This window comes from Hylobates moloch, unplaced genomic scaffold (genome assembly GCF_009828535.3).
Source record: "Hylobates moloch isolate HMO894 unplaced genomic scaffold, HMol_V3 SCAFFOLD_17, whole genome shotgun sequence".
Taxonomy (NCBI): Eukaryota; Metazoa; Chordata; class Mammalia; order Primates; family Hylobatidae; genus Hylobates; species Hylobates moloch.
In genome coordinates this window covers 77,318,392-77,340,009 of record NW_026652292.1, presented here as the reverse complement: position 1 = coordinate 77,340,009, position 21,618 = coordinate 77,318,392, and the positions used below count along the sequence as shown (strand labels likewise).

General features: G+C 51.0%; 1 protein-coding gene across 1 annotated transcript in view; it reads right to left on the bottom strand.

Annotated features, from left to right (window-relative positions):
- EVC (EvC ciliary complex subunit 1) overlaps positions 1–21,618 on the bottom strand; it is an 89,743-nt gene that overhangs the window by 44,623 nt on the left and 23,502 nt on the right. Inside the window, exons 6-10 of the mRNA XM_032135564.2 lie at positions 19,038–19,175; positions 16,090–16,248; positions 11,551–11,767; positions 10,669–10,817; positions 8,176–8,274 (exon numbers count right to left, since the gene is read on the bottom strand). Of these exons, the coding sequence (XP_031991455.2) occupies positions 8,176–8,274; positions 10,669–10,817; positions 11,551–11,767; positions 16,090–16,248; positions 19,038–19,175 (762 nt within the window). The remainder of the gene's footprint in view (positions 1–8,175; positions 8,275–10,668; positions 10,818–11,550; positions 11,768–16,089; positions 16,249–19,037; positions 19,176–21,618) is intronic.

Here is a 21,618-nt window from a genome sequence, read left to right as displayed (position 1 = left end):
CAGACATTTTAGACTTCCAGTGCTGTGCAGCATATAATCTTGACCTAAGAGGGGTCTGGCCTCTGTCCTCGGCGCCTGGTAGGTCACCTCTCAGCCCCTGGAATGTTTGGTCTGATTGGAGTGTCTTTGCTGACCTGGAGGCCTTGACAGTCTACAGTAACACTGTGATTTATGGCAGGGAGGCCTTAGGGCATGTGGTCTCAGCTTGACCTCTGAAGGGCTGCAGGGCAGCTGTGTGTGTGGGCGGGGGGGGGGCGGGGCAGGTCAGCCATGCCAATGTGGCTGAGCTCCAATAAAAACTCTGGACATTGAAGCCTGGGCAAGCTTGCCTGCTTGGTGACACTGTGTGCCTTGTCACATATTGTGGCCAGGAGGAGTTAGTGCTGCCCCCAACTCCACCAGGAGAGGACACTCAGAAGTTCTGTGCAGGGAGCCCTCCTGGAGCCCTATGCCTCTCCCTTGGCTGACTTTAGTCTGTAGCCTGCCATTATCATCAGCCTGGCCCTGAGCACAGCAGCTGTCAGGGAGCGCTGGGAGTCCCTCTGGTGAGTTAAAGAGCCTGAGGGGGATCTTCAGGACCCCCAGACTTGCAGCTGGCATCAGAAGAAGTGAAGGTGTTTTGGGAACTACTCTCAGACACTACACAAGCACCTGTTATTATGACTGTGTTCTTCAAGGACGGAGTCCAATGTTTTCTCTCCTTTTTCTCAGCCCTAACTTCCTGGGACAGCGTGAAGCTGAGAAGTCCTTGCATGACGGGGCTGTGATTTTACCACCTTCTCCCAGGAGCCTTTCAAGAGAAATAGCAGTGAGGGAATAGTCAGACATGACATCCAAATGAACAGGTGGGTTGTGTGGCCCCTGGAATGGGATGACAGCAAACTCCGCCCAGAACCCCATTATTATTGGGATGATGCTGGGTTTGGTGCAGCAACCTGTTCGTGAGGTGCCGAGCCACAGAGCTCACGCAATTGCACAGCATCCATCCCAGTTGAACTAAAAATGGACTGTCTAGAGGCCGAGAGACAGTGGGGATTCAAAAAAATGCACTTTTCTCTGCAGCCCTGAGAACCATTAGGTTATGATATGGTTTGGCTGTGTCCCCACCTAAATCTCATCTTGAATTGTAGCTCCCATAATCCCCATGCCATGGGACTGACCCAGTGGGAGGTAATTGAATCACTGGGGTGGGTCTTTCCCATGCTGTTCTTGTGACACTGGATAAGCCTCATGAGATCTGATGGTTTTATACAGAGGAGTTCCCCTGTACATGCTCTCTCTTGCCTGCTGCCATGTAAGATGTGACTTTGCTCCTCATTTGCCTTCCGCCATAACTGTGAGACCTCCCCAGCCACGTGGAACTGTGAGTCTGTTAAACCTGTTTCCTTTATAAATTACTCAGTCTTGGGTATATCTTTATTACAAGTGTGAGAACAAATTAATATAGGTGACCATCAAATGTATCTCACAGCCACTGTGCCTGCAATATCATGATCAGTGTCATGCCCAAAGAAGGGGTAAAATGATGCCTGTGTGTGCCTGGGCCTGGGCACAGCCAGCCAGCCAGCAAGGCAGGGTACCTTGAGAGCTTGTTCTGTGCACAGACACCTTTCTATATGGTGAATGATGATGAATGAAAATATTTCTTTTTTTTTTTTTTTTTGAGATGGAGTTTCGCTCTGTCACCAGGCTAGAGTACAGTGGTGTGATCTCGCCTCACTGCAACCCCCACCTCCTGGGTTCAAGCGATTCTCATGCCTCAGCCTCCCGAGTAGCTGGGATTACAGGCACCCACCCCCACACCTGCCTAATTTTTGTATTTTTAGTAGAGATGAGGTTTCACCCTGTTGGCCAGGCTGGTCTTGAACTCTTGACCTCAAGTGATCTGCCTGCCTCAGACTCCCAAAGTGCTGGAATTACAGGTGTGAGCCACTGCACCCAGCCGAGAATACATTTTGAGTATCGGTGTGTGCCCAACACTCTTCTATATGCTTTACCCACGTCAGATTATTTAAACCTCTTGATACCCATATGGAGGCCTATTAGCTCCACTTTAACAGAGAGGAGGCGGGATATCAATTGTCCAAACAGACACAAAGCTCCAGGCTTTCTCCCTGCCCCGTCAGTCAGCACCATCTCTTTCATGGGCCACAGCAGTCTCCTACCAGGGCTCCCGGCTTCTGCCTCTGCCCCTACAGTCTGTCTTCCTCATGGAAACCACAGTGGTCCTTGTACAACATAAAGCAAGTCACTTCCCTGCTCAAAACACGCTGGTGATTTCCTGTCTCACTCAGAAGTAAATGCAACTATCTTGGGACGGTCTGCAAAGCCCTCCAAGATGAGGCGCTCTGGACTCATCCCCTCCTCTTCTGCCACTTTCTCCCTGCCTTGCTACCCAGCTTCCCCACTGCCCTTACGCTGGCCTCACTGCTGCTGCTGCTGCTGCAAACCCAAGCACACACATGCTGCACAAAGCTGTGCTCAACAATACTTGAATGAATGAATGAATGCACAAACTCTCCCAAGGTGCCTGGTTAGCAGACTGAGGAAGAAAAGTAAAATTCTAAGCTGCCAACTGACTAAACAATTGGGGCTTCTTGGCCAATGGGACCCCAGAGAAACCTTGGAAGCTGAATTCCCGGTGCTGTAAAGGACGGGATGGGAGGTTGAACACAACTCATTGTACCCCCTCCCTCGCTAGCCAACCACCATAAGGCTTTCCTCCCTAAGGACTAAACAGAAACCAGCCCTTTCAAAAGACTCCATGCTGATCATGTTGATGGCTGGCTTATCTTCCCAGGTACAGAACAAAGACAAGATGAGACACCTGCTTCCTCTGTTCTCTTTTTCTTCAAACGTTCACCTGATCTTACGTAAACTGTAGATTTACTAGGCACTAACTAAAGCCTTTCAAGTGTGTAACTGTTCCTCTCATTGCTGCTCTGCCCCCCAACCACCCCCTGCTCCCCCATTTAAAGGAAAATGTATAAATATTAAGCCTCCTGAGAACCTCTTTGGAAAAAACAGCCAAGTCTGTGACTTGCGTTTTTCCAGGTGCACCCTCAAGCTGGCTCAATAAACCTCGATTGATTGTGACACCTGCTTCAGTCATTCATTTTGGTGGTTGAGATTCACACCCAGGACCCTGGACCCAGATCTGGGCTCATCCCCACTGGGCTCAACATCTCCTGAGATCATGCTCCCTGTGGGGCAGGCGGGGAGGCATTCACTGAGCACCTACCATGTGCCAGGTCTGGGCCTTGGACCTGCTCTCCTTGGCACCCCCAGCCACCACGGTAAATGGGCTCCCAGTCCCCATTGCACAGAGAAGGAAACCAGAGCTCAGAGCAGTCCAGGCTCTGGCCCAAGGACGCCCAGCCAGGAGGGGGCCGCCAGCTCTCCAATCGGCAATGGAGGATTTTAGCCTGCTCCTATGGAATATCAGGAAAAGCAGTTTCCAGTAACCAAAGGCAACGATTTCCAAATTGAGGAAATGTAAAATATGCCAAGCAACCTGGAACCTAAAGGCTTGTGATGAAATGGCAAAGTAAATCTAAGGAAACCCTCCAGACTAATTCTGGGAGACAAGCTGACACAGGCCCTGGGCCAGGCCGGGAGCGGTGGTTCACACCTGTAATCCCAGCACTTTGGGAGGCCAAGGCAGGTGGATCACCTGAGGTCAGGAGTTCGAGACCAGCCTGACCAACATGGTGAAACCCTGTCTCTACTAAAAATACAAAATTAGCTGGGCGTGGTGGCACATGCCTGTAATCCCAGCGACTCGGGAGGCTGAGGCAGAAGAATCTCTGGAACCTGGGAGGCGGAGGTTGCAGTGAGCCGAGATCGCACCATTGCACTCCAGCCTGGGCAACTAGAGCTAAACTCTGTCTGAAAAAAACCAAAAAACAAAAAACAAACAAAAAAAACACCCACATAGATGTGGAGAATTTCACGCCCATCTCCACTGTGTCCCTCGACACCTTCTTATGCAGTACATTTAATATACCTCCTCCTAGGAGACAGACTCCAGCAGGTATCACCCCTCGTCACACCTGTCACCCTCTCCTGACGTTACGTTAAAAGGCTGTCTTCACTTTCTTCGCTGAAGCTCTCACAGGCCCAGCAACTAGGCCCACACAGGGAAAAACCAAATGCATAACTTCCTAAGGATGTCATTTTGGCATCATTGACAATCCTTTATTGAAACTGATGTATTTACCAGCACCCACTGGGGCTGGCCAGGCACTTTCCTGTTGTGAAAGGAAAATATATTGGGTCCCCAAAATCACTAAGCAAAAAGGAACACTCAAGCTGGAAACTGCTCAGGGCAAACCTGCCTCCCATCTATTCAAAGTTATCTCTCCGCTCATTGAGATAAATGCAGATCTGATTGCCTCCTTTGGAAAGGATAATCAGAAACTCAAAAGAATGCAACTGTTTATCTCTCGCCTACCTGTGATTTGGAAGCCCCCTCCCCGCTTTGAGTCTTCCTGTCTTTGCTTCAAGTTGTCCCACCTTTCTTGACCAAACCAATGTACTTCTTAAATATACTGATTGATGTCTCATGTCTCCCTAAAATGTATAAAACCACGCTGTGCCTGGACCCCCTTGGGCGCGTGTCGTCAGGACCTCCTGAGGCTATGTTCCAGGTGCGCATCCTCAACCTTGGCAAAATAAACTTTCTAAATTAACTGAGACCCGTCTCAGATGTTCTGGGTTTACATTTATCTACTGCTTGGCTTACACTTTGCAGCAATCATTGATAGGGTTTTATTCAGGCTGTCAGCCTGGTTGTGTAATAGTGAGCAAGTGATCTAACCTGTAACTCAATTTCCTCAATCTTGGCGACATTCTGATGCACAGCAAGGTTTGAGAACTGCTTTAGAGAGGATGGGTGAGAATCCAATAAGCTACCATAGCGGGTGAGGAGGAGAATGCTGCTGATACCCACCCCATAGCCTCTGGGCCGCCTGGTCTCACCTCCGGCAGGGGACAATAAGTGGCCCAGCTGGGATTTGAACCCAGGATGTCTGGCTCCAGAGCCTGGGCTTCACCGTTATGCTCCAAGCCCACACTTGAGGCAGGATAGGTAGTCAAGGAAGTGACCATGTCCTTGGGATGCGGCGACCAAACCATCAACACAATAAGCCCCAGCCCTCCACTCTTCCAAGCACAGCATTCACACTGTAGTCTGGCTCTTTCAAGCAGTTACCTGCAGTAGGGAACGTCTCCTGCAGATGGCACATGCACTTTGATTTTATCTGTCCTCAGACTGACCCTCTGCTCATTATAATAGTAAAAAACACACCCTTGGTTGGAGACTTAAGATGCTAATGAGACATGTGATGTATGAACAAGGGTGTACAGCTACTGCGCATGTGCACTCAGAGGACCCCCCCCCCCGCCCCGCAACATGCTTACTAATAACGCTTCTTCCCACCCCCTTATGAATAATCACATAAGACTCCCCAGAAAGGGAGTTTCCTCGGTAACAGTCAAGGCTGTCTCATCTGCTCTGAATCATCTCCCGGGGCATCCTGTCTATTCTGCACCTAACTTTCAGAACATTCTTTCTCCTTTGCAATAGATTGCTCTGTGCTGCATCCCCTTTGCTGTGGTCTCTTGTTTACATTCTTTTAAAATAAAAAGAACTGAGGTTTCACAACAGCCGTCAACACACCGAGCAGCATGCTTGGGGTGAGCACATCGGCCCTAACATTAGAAAGCCTTTATTTTAAATCTCATCTTCCCTGTTTGCTGGCTGTGTAAAACCTGGGCAAGATACATGGGCCAGCACAGAGGGGTTATGTAACCAGCCAAGGTCACACAGCATGTTAGCACTCAGAGGAAGATTATAACTCGGTTTCCTCATGCCCAGCCAGGGATTTGAGTCTTGATTCCTCTGGGGACAAAGTTGTTCCTTTCCTGTCTGTGGGCCCCAGGGGTTTGACAAATTGAACCCCATCCTACCCATTTCTGGAGAAAACACTTCTTCACTCCTCATCTGGGAAGGAAGGAAAATGCAGTGTCTTCCTCGTGAATCTCATGAGAATTAAATAATCAAATACGCAAGAGATACTTAAGGAGCTAGCCCTGAACAAAGATCGGTTTCCGTTTAGTTTCCTGTGGCCGCCGTGACAAAGCGCCACAAACTGGGTGCATTAAGACAACGAAGTTTATTCTCTCACAGTTCTGGAGGGCAACCGTATGAGAAACCAAGGTGTTGGCAGAGCCTCACCCCTCCAAAGGCTCTGGGAGGGGCCCTTCCTGGGCTCTTCTGGCTTTTGGTGGCTGCAGGTGTTCCTGGGCTTGTGGCCGCATCACTCCAGTCCCTCCCTCTGTCTTCACATGGCCTCCTTCCCTGTGTCTGTATGTCTTCTCATGGCCTTCTTATAAGGACACCAGCCATTAGAATTAGGGCCCACCTGAATCCAGTAGGACCTAACCAACTGTGCCATCTAATCAATTACATCTGCAAAGCCCTTATTTCCAAGTGTGGCCACATTCTGAGGTTCCAGATGGACATGGTGTTTTGAAGGACACTGTTTGGACTAAATTGTGTCTCCCTCTCAAATTATGTTGAAGCTCTAACCTCCAATATCCCATGTGACTGTATTTGGAGGTAATTAAGTAATCAAATTTTTATGTTGAAGCGCTAACCTCCAATATCCCATGTGACTGTATTTGGAGGTAATTACGTAATCAAATTCTTATGTTGAAGCTCTAACCTCCAATATCTCATGTGACTGTATTTGGAGACAGGGCCTTTAAGGAGGTAATTAAGGTTAGATGAGGTCATCAGGGTGGGGCCCTAATCCCATAGAACTGGTGTCCTTATAAGAAAAGGGAGAGACCAGAGCCCTCTCTTTCATTCTCTCCCCTGCCCTCCACTCTTCCAAGCACAGAGAAATGACTGTGTGAGGAGGTAGCGGGAAGGCAGCTGTCTGCAAGCCCGGAAGAGAGGCCTCACCAGAAGTCAACCCTGTTGGCACCGTGATCTCGGGCTTCAGCCTCCAGAACCCTGAGAGAACACATTTCTTTTGTTTAATCCACCAGTCAGTGGTATTCACCACGGCAGCCCTAGCAGGTTAACAGAGACACGACTGAACCCAGGGCAGCTCCCATCCGGGTGAGGAGTTGCACTTCCCACCACTGCATGAGCTTCTCCCTGCTGGGGATGCCCACTGACTTCTTGTCCACTTGGGCCTGGTCTCATCCAATGCTTGGCTCAGCATTGCCTCCTGCAGGCTGCTGTCCTTGACGTCACGTTCACCCAGGAGCCCCTTGCCTCTCCTCTGCACTCAGAAGCAGGGAAGCTGTCACCGGAGATGACGTGCCCTGGGGTGTCCCGAGTGCCAGCTGCTGTCTCGGGGCCCCACACACAGTCCTCCTGGCACACCATGAAGAAGAACTATGACTGTCCCCATTTCACAGATAGGGAAACTGAGAGCTAGAGACAAGGTGGTGCTCCTGTGGTCACGCAGTGAGGAAGCAGGGTGCCAGGACACAGACCCAGGCCGTCTCCTCCTCCCAGTGCTGCCCAACACCCACTTGTTGATTCTTTCACAGCCCAGTGTCCACACTCCTGCCTTTCCGACAGCTGAGGGTGCTGCCTGAACTGGGGGCTCTGTCTGGCTCAGCATAGCATCCTGTGACTCCTGCCCCTAAGGAGGGCTCGGGTGCCTTCTCCTGCTCTCTCAAAGCCACCCTGCAGGGCAAGCATGGCCGGCTTCACCTCCCCACCCCAGACCTGCACATGGTTGCACAGGGGAAAGAGGTGGTGTGGCATGTGATCTCCAACACCCCCATTTCAGCCCAGAACCCCTTCTTCATCACCACTTTACACTGATGACACCCAGAAATCCTGGGCCTATTTCTCACCTGGGGAGAACTGATTTCCAAAGAGCTTTGCTGACAGGGATGTTTGGAGATAAGAATCCTCAGCACCCCAGAAATGGACGGTGCCTCAGAGAGGACCAAGGCCGACCGCCTCGGTTTCCGACGTGGACAAGGAGGATCACATGGAGGGGACGTGGCCTGCCCGGATCACCAGCCAACGAGTGCTGGGGTTGGACCTGAACCACCTCTGGAGTCCCCGGCCAGAAGGATGTGAGGTTCTCACACACACACACAGACCCTGGGGCTTCTCTGCCGGTCCCGATGGAGGCCATGTACCTGGCAGAGCGCAACCACAGCCACGGTGGCTCTGACGTGCTCCTCTTCCTCCAGGTCACACCGCATCAGCCTCTGCCTCTCCAGGACCTCGTGAAAAGCCTGTGAGGAAAACAAGAGCTGAGTCTGGTAGAAACATGCACGGTTTTTTTTTCCAGAAGGTTCTCCAACCATCCCGTGTCTCAGGTTAGAAAGAAGGATGTTGGTGCCTGTATTACACACAAGGAAACTGAGGCATGGGGCTGTCACATGGCTTTCACAACTGATGCCAGGGCCAGCAAATCCAGTTTCCAGGAAACACCACAAACCACCATGCTTTTGTTAAACCCAGGATGAGGAGGGGCCACTGGGCCACTTCTGTCACCCCTCTGTCCTGGCTGCAGCCACCCAGACATCACTTTCTGACCACCCATGCCATGGGAGACCCACTGATGGGAACCCAGCAGGGGTGACACAGACTGGCGATTGGAGGTCAGTGCAGTCAGCAACCAGCCAGGCCCCACTCTGACCACGTGGTGGAGGCCCTTCCCTGAGGACCCCAGCAGAGCAGCAGGAGACTGGGCTACCCTGGGCATCAGCAGAGGGAGACCCAGCCAGCCCTAAACAGAGCAGCAGAGGCCCCAGCACCAGCAGAGGGAGACTGGGCTAGCCCTAGGCAGAGCAGCAGAGGCCCCGGCACCAGCAGAGGGGCGAGGCAGGGCAGAAGGACAGAGGAACAGACCCTTCTCAGGGAAGGGCTCCAGGAGAAAGTTCCCTGTGGGGGAGATGTTTCAATGGAGTCTCTAAGGACAAGGAAGGACTCCTTGGAGGGAAGATGGGGAGCCAGGCTCAGCGGGCAGCAGCAGAGACTAGGAGGTAAACCCCCGAGGATCTTGGATGATGCTACGGGCAGGAGATGAGATGAGAGAGAAGGGCAGGACTGGAAAAAGGTGGGTGCTGAGTGTGTGCTGGGAGCCTGGTGTCGTTCGTTCATTCTCTCACCCATTCCATCCTCCTTCCTTCATTCGCTTGTTTGCCCATTTGTCCATGTCCTGGTTCATTCATGCACACATGCGCTCATTCACCCTTCCCTGCCTGCGTCCCACGTGTCCTGAACGCCAGCGCCGAGGCGTTCCGAGGACTGTACCGAGGCCCTGGGACACCGAGGTCACCCAGGCACTGTCTCCACACTCTGGACTCACACTGGGCTTTGTGACGTCAAGGACAGGGGCCCAGAAATATCCAAGTAATGAGGAGCTGAATAGCCTTATCTTCCTCTTATTTCAAATGGGTCTCAAAGACGGAAAATCTACCCTATCCCTTTGTGGCAAATGCAGAAGATCCAAGTGTGGGCCTGGAAAAGGCTCCCTGGGTGAGGGAGGCAGCTGGACCAGGGTCCTAGAGGCCTGTCCTCTGTTCTCAGGGGACCCCTCCATTGGCTTCTCACTGCAGTGGTGCCACCACCACCAGGTTGGCCCCCAGGGAGGGCCCCTGGGCCTCTATTCTGGGCTGAGCCTGGACTCAGACATGGTGTCGCCTACCCCTTGGCAGAACTGAGATGTGCTGTACCAAGGGTTGATGGAGGGCAGGCGGACCCAGGCAAACAGTGAGGCTCCGGCTGCCCCTTCCTTAGTCTCACTAAATCCTAACAACGCTGTGATATAGGTGCCATTATGCCCATTTCACAGATGTGGAAGCTGAGGGGCCAGAGGGTAAGCAACATGCCCAAGGTCACCCAGCTATTCAGTGGCAGAGTCAGAACCCAAACCCAGGTGTGGCTGGCCTCAGCGCCCAGTGCTTAACCAGCCTGCAAGATGGTCACGGACAAGCTGGTCCTCTCCCAGCCCCACTGCCCATTACTAGTGAAAGCAAACAGAGCGAAACCAGAGCTTGGTGGTCTATCTGATAACTGGCGAGCCCAGGTCCTTAGAGCCTGCACTGGGGCCAGCTGACTCCTTTTCCTTGGAAGGTGACATCTTGCTTTTTGTCCTCCTTCAGGTCTTCTTGTCCCCTTCTTAGGCAAGACCAAAGGTACCTCCAACCTTGGCCACCGCCTGGCCCTGACCACTCAACCCCACATGCAAGGCTGGGAGCTCCCTTCTTTCTCCTGGACTTGCAGCTGACCCACAAGGGCCCTGTCCCTGGGTGTGTGAGCCTGCCTTACTCTCTGGGACATGCTTGTCCTCTCTGGGCCGCACATTGCTCCCTTCACGCCATTGCCACCATCTGTGCGCTCCTGCCATGCGTCTGCTCTCTGCCAAGCTCTCTACAGATTCTACCCCCTCCTCTTCTCAGCAGCCCAGTGAGGGCAGCACAACTCTTATCACCGGCTTACAGTCCACCAGGACCCTAGGGACGTAGGGGCTAAGGGACTGAGATTCAGTCACTCGGCTGACACATGGGAAGTAGGGAGACAACCTCATGCCTGATGAATACCTCCGGCTTCCTGTGCTCAGTCACGGGAACAGAGCTACAACAGGCTCACCCACATGTGCAGAGGCTGGGGACGTGAGTCACCTTGAGAAACTTTTCCGGGTCAGCAGTTGGCTGGGCCTCAGCCAGGAAGCTTCTCCGTTCCTCCTCTTGGGCCAGCGTGAGTTTTGCCGTCCCCTCCACCTGGTGAGCCAGAGATGCCTTGACCAGGTCTTTGCCTCGCTGGACAAACTCTGGGATTGAAAAAAGCCACAGCACAGGAGGTGACTCTGTGAGCCAGACTTTCAGTGGGGACCCTCGTGCTTTCTACTGTCCGGAGGTTGGGGAGGCTGGTGTCGGCTGGGGAGATGGTGCCCGCCCTGCCGGTGACAGACCTGGGTTTCTTTCTGTAGGTCCCACTAGTAGTGTGACCTCAGCTAAGCCCAGATGCCTCTACGTCTTGAGCCTTGCCCACCCCCCTACCCCAGGGTCAACCTTGGGGCAGGAGCATGTGTGGGACACACGCACGGCTCCCCTTCCTGCCCCACACGCTGGATCATGGCCCACTCTCACCCACCCTGCCGCTGAGCAGGGCCACATGACTCCGGCATGACCATGAGCTGCCACTGGGCGACAGGGGCCACTTTGTATAAATTTCTAGTGTGAGACCCTTCACCCCCCTCTGTCCCTCTGCAGTTCCTGGTGGCTTTGCTGCAGGACATGGGGACTCAATCAGCCTGAATCCCTGGTGAGTGCAGCAGGTGACCTCTGCCCTGGGCAGCAGCCCTCATGGACTCTGCTGTACACAGAAGGAAAGAGAGCCCCAGAGAGCAGCCCAGTGACCCAGCCCCTAGGGCAGAAGCAGAAAGGCAGCCTGTGCCTGGCGTCATGGGCACCCGGCCCCAGGCTGCCAGCCCTCTCACTGCACAGCCCCAGGGACCCAGAAGGCCAGTGTCATGGACCGCGGCACCCATGCCCACGGCTCACCCCGGCTGAAGTGCTCTGCCTCCTGCCAGAAGGCCTTGTGCTGCTGCGTGAGCAGCTCCTCCTTCTGCCGCCCGGACAGCTTCCCCTCACCAGCCAGCAGCTCCAGGCCGCGGGAGATGGCAGCCAGCCGGCACCTGGTCTCCTCCTGGACTTGCAGCTTCAGAAACTCAATCACTTTTGCCATGTGTGCCCGCCCCATCGTCCTCTCCAGGGCGTCCTGCGAAAAGAAACACACAGGACCATAGCTGGGGTTTTCTGGGAACCAGCAGGGCATGTTAATTAACAGCTGGGAAGAGGCCACCAGGGTCATTAACTAATGGCACTGCCTGGGAGAGCGGAGCTCAGAGGAATAACTCCCCTTCTCCTTCATGAGTGAGATCTGGGTCTGCCCCCGAGGTGGGATTAAGTGTCTCTCCTAGGATGTGGGGAGGCTGACGCTGCTTAGCATATAGGCACTTAGTCGCCAGTAGCGCTCCCCAGAGGGCCACCCTCCTAGGAGGGAATCCAGATTTGCAAACGGTCAAGGAGGAAAAGCCACCTGGCTTATAGTCATCTCCCCCGGCCAATCTGGCCCTGTGGCCCCCACAGGGCTGCGGAGGAAATGCAAAGTGCCAGCAGTTCCTGGCTTTCGTTAGAGCCCCAGAGCCTGACTGCTGAGAACGGCCAAGATTCGAATGATTGGCTTCCAACATGACTCCCCGCAGTCAGATTCTGTAGAAGGCCCTCCCCAGCCCCACCTCATCATTTCACAGACTCTCAGAAAAGACAGGGGGAAATGTCAACCTGAGGCAGCCAAGGGCCCTGCATGCCTGAAAGCAGCTGCTTGTGGAATGAGAGTAAGGGGGAAAGGAGGAGCAGGCAGGGGGCCCTGGCATCTCCCTCGGCACAGACTCTGCACCCCCCACTCCCAGCCACGCCAGGATCAGGCCTAGGCACCTCTGTGCTGGGCCGAGGCCACAGGCCAGTCCTGCTCCCCAGCCTCCCATCTCTGCCTGCACCTCACAGACCAGGGGACCTTTCAGAGATGCTGATGGTTCTGTCAGCCATGGCCCCAAACCCTCCTGTTGCTGCCCTGAGATGAAGTCCAGCGTCCCGGGCATGGTGCAGGCAGCTCTGTGGGGCCTTGTCCTGCACACCGGCCTGCTCCCAGCTGCCCAGCCTCTGCACACGCGGGGACTTCCTCCTGGAACACCCTCACTGCCTCCTCTCACTCCCCTGCCCGGCCAGGTCCTTCTCGTCCTCACGGGTTCTGTGGCCCTTCCCTGCTTGTCCTCACCCTCACTCGGCCCCTACTCTGTTCTCCACTGCCCCAGGGCTCCCGTCTTCGAGGAGGTGATTGTGAGAGGCAGTCCTAGCCTGGACTGAGAGCCCTTGAAGACAGAGGCCAGGCCTGAGTCGCCCGTGTCCCCTTGACCAGCCATGGCCACACTGTGCGCTGAGCTGCACTGGCCTCTGTTCCCACAACACAAGACTAGGGCAAGAACATCCCCCAGTGATGGACAAGGACAGTGAGGCTCATTCCAGCAGCCTGTGACCCCTAGAGGGCGCAAGAGGATAAGCAGAAGTGCCGGGTGGGCCGCAGGAAGGGCGGCCTCCGGCCACCTCTAAAGAGCATAGGAGGATGTTGAGAACCCAACACAGGCTGGCTGGGGTCGGCAGTGGTGGTGCAATCGATGTGCTTATATTGGAGGAAGGATGGGAGTGGAGAGAGTTGCGTGAGAAGAGGGACGTGGAATGGGGGAAGGGGGCCCTGACGTGCTCTGACGTGTGGCTGAGTCCTCAACAGTGCCAGGCTCAGACTTGGCTCCCAGGACCTGGGCACAAGCTCCTGACCTGACCCCTGCCACACAGATTTGACATGAGGATTAAGTAAGTCAAAATACGTCAAGCATTGAGAACAACGGCCAGGGAACAGTGAGCCTCCCTGAGTGTCAGCTGTTTTCATCATTATCTACAGCCAGTCCCCACATCTGTCTTGGCAGCTGTTTTTTTCCTGTGTGTCTCAAGAAACTGAATCTGATGACCATCAGGGTCCCTTTGAAGGGCTCTTCCAGTTTTAATATTTAGAGATGCACATTCCAGCTCCAAATGCCCAGGCCAGGAAGATGGGATGCCGCTCTGGGAATTCCAACTCTTCTGTTTTCTGAGATACGGAAGCCATCTTTTTCCCCTTTGGTGCCCGGTATGCAGGCATAGTGAATCCATCCCTCTTCTACACAAACATAGACTGTGTAGCCCTGTCCACGCATCATTACGATAATTTGTTGTCTATTTCTTCTGCTGACATATGGCCTGCGGGACTCTAATGACTATCAAGTACTGAATGCTTCCTACTTGCTGGGCTCTGCTGTGAAAACTTTACATACTGCCAAGTCTTTAACACTCTCAACTATCCTGTGAGACAGCAGGTGCTATCACAGCCCCCATTTCACAGACAATGAAACCAAGTCACAGAGAGGTTAAATTAGCTGCCCAAGATCACACAGCTAATGAGTGGCAAGACTGCAGTGGGAGCTCCAGTTTCTTCCCTGAGCCTGCATTCCTAACCTCTGCAATATGGTTTCCATTAACAGCATGTGGTACACAGTAGATGCTCATTAAACATTGGCTGAAGGACAGTCATGCTGTTAAACTGGATGATCCCTTTCCTTCTTCCTATTTAGAAGTTATTGGCCGATACTCTGGCCAGAGTCAGCTAAGGATGTATTTTCTTTTTTCTGCATCAATATCCTGCTGATAGCAAAAGAAAAAAATATAGGAAGAAAAGTCTTTCACCTTTGCAGAGCATTAACATGAGTCAGCAGCCTTATCAAACTGAAATCCAATTCAAAGGGGCTTGGGCAGCAAACTAGGAAGCTTCAGGCCCAGGCTCAGCGATGTCATCAGACAGGACGGGGATCTTAGGTGGGTCACTGAGTTGGCTCCTTATCTGTGTGCTGTGAATAAAATATCTTCCAGGCCTAGCTTTCGGTAGTGTTGAGAGAAAAAGAAGGCCATGTGTGTATATGCTGAGAAAAAGCATATGAAGTTCTCAAACAACTGTGTGGACGTGGGGGTCTTGTGAAAGCGCAGATCCTGCTTGGGAATGGTGGAGGGCAGGATTCTGCATTCTAACCAGCTCCCAGTGTTGCCGATGCTGTGGTCTGTGGATCACACCTGGAGGAGCAGAGCGGATTGGGAGAGACCTGCGGTGTGCAAGGGGAGGCAAGGATCTGCCGAGGCTTGGCTTTCCCACGGGTCTGAGGAGCTGAGTCTGTGCTGAAGGCAGGGCGGCCAATGGAGGGTTCTGAGCCGAGCTGCCACACGGGCTGGTGCATAAGACAGCGAAATGGGTGCAGAGCAGCATCAAAGGGCTCGTTCCCTGGGCCTAGTACACACTGACTGGCACACCACGGGACGAGCCTAATGTGTACCAAGAGGAACCCAATGGTGACTGGGGTCTTAGGAGTCACTCAGCACCTACCCAGGCCCTGTCTGTGGCAACTCTTAGCAACTATCATTTTATAAATAGAGGAACAGACGCTCAGAGAGGTTAAGTAATATGCTCAAGATCACACAGCTCCAAACAACAGAGCCCAGAGTCAAAGCTGGATTTGCAGATTTCTCTCCCATCGGTGTCCAACCCTTTGAATTTGAGAACTTTTTTGCTTCTCTGTGGTTGGCAGGCTTCACAAAAATAAGCAGGGACCTTTTTTCTTTCTTTTTTTTTTTTGCTCATCAGCTATCGTTAGTGTTAGTGTATTTTATGTGTGGCTTAAGACAATTCTTCTTCTTCCAATGTGGCCCAGGGAAGCCAAAAGGTTGGACACCCATGCACCAGGGGTTTGTATCCCTGGCCTCCCATCAGAATAGTTCAGGGAGTTTTAAAACCCTCAATGCCAGGGCCTCCACTCCAGACCAATCACATCAGAACCTCAGAATGAAGGCCAGGAAAAGGCATTGTTAAAGAACTCTGCAGGCAAAACAGGGCAGTCAGGAAAGTAAATCAATGCTCTGTCTACACCAGTGGGCGTCAACCCCAGAGCCCACCATCATCATTGGGGAGCTCTAAAAACCCCAATGCCCAGCCAGGTTGCACCCCAGTCTGATTAAGTCAGAAACTCTGGGATGGAGACCCATCTGGGGCCCAAGAATCAGTACTTTTTAAAGCTCCCAGATAATTTCAATGTGTAATTTCAGGTTTAGGACCAGTGTTCTATGTTCCAGAGCCTTCAATCATTGGATGGATGGATGGATGGATGGATGGATGGATGGATGGATGGATGGATAAATGGGTGGGAGGGCATCTGGATGGATGGATGGATGGGTAGATGGATGGAAGGGTGGATGGATGGATGGATAGAAGCGTGGATGGGTGGATGGATGGATAAGTAAATAAATGGATGAATGAATTTACTGTTGTTGTTGGTTTTTTTTTCCCTGAGGCTCTATATAACCAGCTACAACACGAATCTGTTAGATTTAATGATGTTAAGCCTCGGGATTCCAAATCTCTAGTCTGAATATCTTTATGTTCCCTCCCGCCCCCTCCAGCATTACCAGAGCCTGCAGCTCCTGAGAATCGCACAATAGCCCTTCGGCTGCAATCATTCTTTCCGTCAGAGTCATCATGAGCTGTCGGGCTTTGGAGCTGGAACACTTAAACTGGTCCACAAGAAACTGCTGGATGTTTGCCATCTGTTTCCAGAAAGCTTCCATCTGTGAAATGAGCACAAGCAGCAAGAAGTGAGGGGAAAAACTTACTTAAGAAAGCCAAACGGTGTGTGCTTGGGAATTACAATTCACTCCTTATCACAAACAAAGATTCTAAACAATTCTACAATTTCAGTGAGTTTATCTTGGCAACAATCACCAAGATACTTGGCAACAAGTAAAGTTCCTTCTGGTTCCATTGCAGGTGTCAGTCAGTTTTGCAACGGTGTTTCAGCAGACACGAAAGCACTGCTGCTAAGGAAAGAAAGCAGTAGCTTGTCCAGCCTACAGACTCTTACACAGGTCATTACAGCTACTTAGGGGCAGATGAAATGTGAAAATGTGCTCACGGAAGCTTTGGGAATTTTAAAAGGGATTAAATACTTCCTGGAAGTAAAAGCATAAACAGATGTTTAAATATTAGTTATTGTCCTAAAAGTACAAAAGCTTACAATGGCAGAGAGGATGCTGACCATGAAAATATTTTGCTTTAAAATCTTCCCTCCCCCTCATTTTAGCAGGAGCAGAGCTGGGAATTCCCAAGTGGCTTAGAATGCAGGAGGTTTAATTGCACCATCACAGCCAGTCAGAGCTCTAAGGACAATGACACTAGGAATTGGAACAACTTTCCCTCATGGCCCGCAGGCTGTTCACCAGGCTCTGTGCTTCGCACATTTGATATCATAATAAAGTATGTATCTGGAGGTGTAGGAAAAGGCTGGGGGGAGTTAGGTCACTTGTCAGAGGTCATGGAGCCAGTGAAAGCCAGGATTTGGTTCAGGTCCATTTAACTCCATGGCTGAGGTTGCCTCCATCTTGGCTCAGCCTCTCAGAGGCTGAAATGGACACTTCTGGCTGGACCAGGCATGGGAGGGGGCAGGGGTTAGTGTCACCAGAAACCCATGTTGATCTTGTTGCTGTGACTCAAGATCATGAAACTCTGTCAGCCTCAACTGCGGCGTCGGTCTGGCTCTGCCAGGAGGAAGTCTGCACCCAGATGAATGCCCTCCATCAATGCGGCTTCCCATCTCAGGGCCCCATTGCCTCCCAGTAAACCCCATACATGCTGCTGGTCAGCTCCTCCTCTCATCCCTGCCAGGAGGGACCTCGAACCTGCCTGGCACCCTCACACTCTCACGCTGCTCTTCCCCTTGAAGCCATCAGATGATGGCCTTCCACCTGCCATGAGACTGCAGACTGTCCCCCGCCAACTCTGCACACCCCGCTCTGCTTACAAACTCCTGATTCTCTTGGTGTCCATGACATGATTTTCTCCTGCTTCTGCAAAGCCCACCCAATTCCTCCTCTGCTTTCTTGTCCCGATTCTTTTCATTCCCTCCTCCTTAAATATGGGCAGGATCCAGGATTTGGCACCAAGCTCTTTTCTCTTCCCATTTTACACACCACTTCTAGGCCAGAGGTCACCGTTTTTGGAGGTCACCAATACTTTGGAGAATCTCATGAAAACTCTGAACCCTGTCCCTGAGAAAGGCAGACATGGATAAGATACTGCACACAGCGTTGGGGGTTCTGTGGACTACTGGAATCCAGGCTGGCCCTCTTCCTTAGTATCCCGGCCCACAGTTCTAAGAACATTCTGGCCCTCCAGGTCCTCTAACCTGGGCTCTCATGGAGACCCTCCATCTCCAAGCCTCTCCTCTCAATATTGGACCTATTCGGAGGACAGGAGCATTGGCTACCTCCCTCCCATGAGCTTCTTGCTCTGAGGCCCTTATTTCAGCAGCACTGACCCTGGACCCCCTGCTCCTCCCCACCTGCCACCCCATGGTAGACCACCATAGCTTCTCTCACACGTTTCCTCACCTCTCCGTCCTATTGCAGTTGCCTTAATAAAGTTCCTGCTGGACTAGCCCAGTAGCTCTTCACCACCCTCCACTCAGTGCCTGGGCAGCCCTTCTAAAGCAGAAGCTAAACCCAGCCACCCCCTGCTTCAAAGCTTCAGTGACTCCCACCTCACTGGCATAAGACACAAGCCCTCTGGCCAGATCCCTCTGGCTTTACCTTCCCTCGACTTGCTCTCAGTCCTCTTTAGCTCCCATCTCCGCCCCACCACTGGCCAGCACCCACACTTCTCCCAGCCAGCCTCTCCATGGTCCCTTCTTCTATGGAGGCTTTCCTAAGCCTGGGGTAAAATGAATTCTTCCCTCCACTGTGCCTGCCTGCAGCCTTCTCCTGTGCTTCCTTCTATCACAAGACGTGTCACCCGGTGAAGCCCTCATCTGCTCACCTGTTTGTCTCTCCTGGCTTCTCTCAGGCAGGGCCATGTCTAAATGATTTTTGAGTCCCCAGTGCCCAGCACAATCCCTGGTGAAGAGCAAGTGCCAAGGACATGTTTGTTTAATACATAATATATGAACAGGGGGTGGTGGAACCCAAAATAAAGGAAAAAGATGTTTCAGAGAAGCCATTCTGCCTGGAATTTAAAACTTGCTTTCACGAGCGATGCCTAGCAGCTTTCTTCTACTCTATTCCAAAGGGCAGTGATGACATCAAGGGTTATAGCAATCTTTGCTTTGAATGATAAAAAGACCAATCTGAAATTTAAATGAGGATAATTCATGATATAAAAAATAAACCTCCCTTTGTGAATCTTTGCTGCTTAATTACTTCTTCCCTATCACTTAGCATCAGAAACTGGATCCTGCCTCAAGGGCAGAATGCGATAGGGGAATTCAAGTATTAGGCCCACTTCTAACTATCATCTCTTTAATTTAGCCAATTTAACTGTTTTAGAAACCAAAATTTGTGTACAGGAAAGAAAGTCCGGGACGCACATTATCGATTAGCTGTTCAGAGTATTCTCTCTCCTTTTTTTCCACATCAGCCAGGGTGATGTACTCAGAGTCACCAGCCCCCGACATTTCTGTGTTTGACAGTTTGACCTGAAGTCCCTTTTCTAGTTCCTCCAAATCCTGAAGAAGAAAAAAAGAAGCAAATAAACAAGGTTTAGTGTGTCTTAAATTCTAGAAAAATAAATGCTTTTATTTTTCGCATTTCACAAAATATTTTTAAACAACAGTTAAATGCTCTGTGGGTTGTTGTACATGAGGTTTGACCCATTTTCTCGTTAAACATAGAGCCTCAAGAATAATGGATTATTTTCTTCTATATCCTCCCTCAAAAAAAACAAAAACAAAAACAAAAACTAGACCATACTTTAAAAATAAATAAAATAGTATCTTTCAATCATTATGAAGTCCCGGAAAATGTCATGACACCCAGTGGGTTGGGAAGAAATGTTTCTTTGCTCCTCTTCTGGTTTTCCTGGGAAAGAACAACACCCCAGGGCAGGAAGTAGTGTGTATCTGATTGGTTGGTTTAAAGGCCAGAAACTTGCCCAGCCTCTTCCTGGTTGTGATGGGCCAATCAGGGGAGGCCACTGCTCTGGTGTTACATCAGCCTAGAGTGAGCTGGGTAGCCAAGGCCCTGTTTATGTGTGGGGAAGCCTGAGGTGGCCCAGCATTGCCCATGACTAGCTAGGCAATTGAGTGAATTCTGGGATTCAGTATTAGGAAGCCATGAGAGCTGTGCATCTAAGCCACGTCCTCCAAGCTGGCCTCTAATCAGTAATAAAGCTACATTTCTCTATCTGTCTTCCTGACTCTCTCAAATGATTCTCAACTCAGGAAGGAAAAGGTGAATCCTAAGTATAGAGTCCTACAAACCCCAAGATAGAGTGTGGGAGGCAGTTCTATTTTGTCTATGTTCATTGTCACATAGCCAACAGTGTGACATGGGTCAAGGTTCACTAGGAAAAATAACATTGATATAAACTACTATTGAAGACCCAAGCTGAGGCCACATGTGTTTTCTAATCCTCACGGCATCTCTGCAAAAGAGAAATTACGACCCATTTCCAGGTGAGAAAGCTTGTTTATGGAAGGTAAGACAGTTTGTCCAAAGACGCCCAGGCAGGAAGGGGCAGTGCTAGGCTTGTCCTTACTCTTCCAAATTCTGGGCACTCCTTGTCCTCTTCTGAAAGCTTTAAGGTCACTGCAAGTGTTAAATGAAATTATGCATTTAAATCACTTGGCTAGACTGTCTCAGTAAATAGTAGCCACTATTATAATGAACATGCTTGCTCAAGTTCAGACAGCCTTGTTTAACTGGTAGAGATGGAATTTGATCTGAGGTCTGCAGACTCCAAGGCTCTTATTCCTTCCATTATAACAGACAGTATTGTTTCATTATTACTAACACCATTATAAATGTCATCATCATCATTATCATTTTTGCCACTGGAAAGTCATTTGAATTCATGGAGTCTCAGTTTCCTCAGCTGTAAAACAAAAATAACAATGGCCACTCACAGGGCTGTCATAACTTTTAAATGAAATAATGTATGTCAAGCATGACGTGCACTGCCTGAGGACCATGACCATGGTGGTGATACTGAGGATGACAATGAAGACGATGATGTCCTTCCTCCTTCCTGGGATGCAGTGAGTCATCCTTCCTCATGGAATCCAGTGGAGTAAAGAAGAAACATTCCTTCCCAAACACCCAGGTCTCACGGTGGTGGGAACAAGGATGATGATGATGACGATGAGGACTCTCATGAAGGTGAAAGTAGAGGTAGCCGTAAAGATGATAAAGATGGTGATGATGGTGGTGCTGATGAAGACTATCACAACAATGATGCGATGATGACAGCAGTAATGAAAATGATGACAATAACAATGATGATGATAATGAAAATGACGGCAGGGGATGAACAGTAAGAGGCTGGTGATAGTAGTAATGAGAATAATGATGACAATGACGGTGAGGATAAGGTGAGGTAGGAGACTGGCAGGACTTGTTTTCTGATCACAACCCTGCTGATCAAAACGGGATCTAGTCTGGACAGGATAAAGTGAAGAAACCAGCAGGAACCAGTGGATGGTGATGAAAGTGATCCCTGGCTGCCCTCATTGCTCATTAGCATAAGACACTCCCACCAGCACAACCACAGATTACAAATGTCATGTCAACAACCCAAAAGTTACCACCCCTTTCCATGGCAACAACCCAGAAGTTACTGTCCCCTTTTTAGAAAGTTCTAAATAACCTGTCCCTCAATTTGCAATGAACTGCCCTTTAATTTGCATGTAATTGAAAGCAGGTTTACATGAGTATAAGTACAGTTGCCAAGCACCCATATGTTACCAACTCTGGGCACATGCCTATGGGTTAGCCCTGCTTCTCAAGGAGTGCCACCATTCACTGAAACACTACTGTCTAACACCACTGGGTGTCCCTTGAATTCCTTCCTAGGTGAAGCCAAGTACCCTCCCAGGCTAAACCCTATTCTGGAGCTCGCCTGCCCTGCAACATTGGTAGTGGTGAGGGTAATGAGGATGGTGATGATGATTA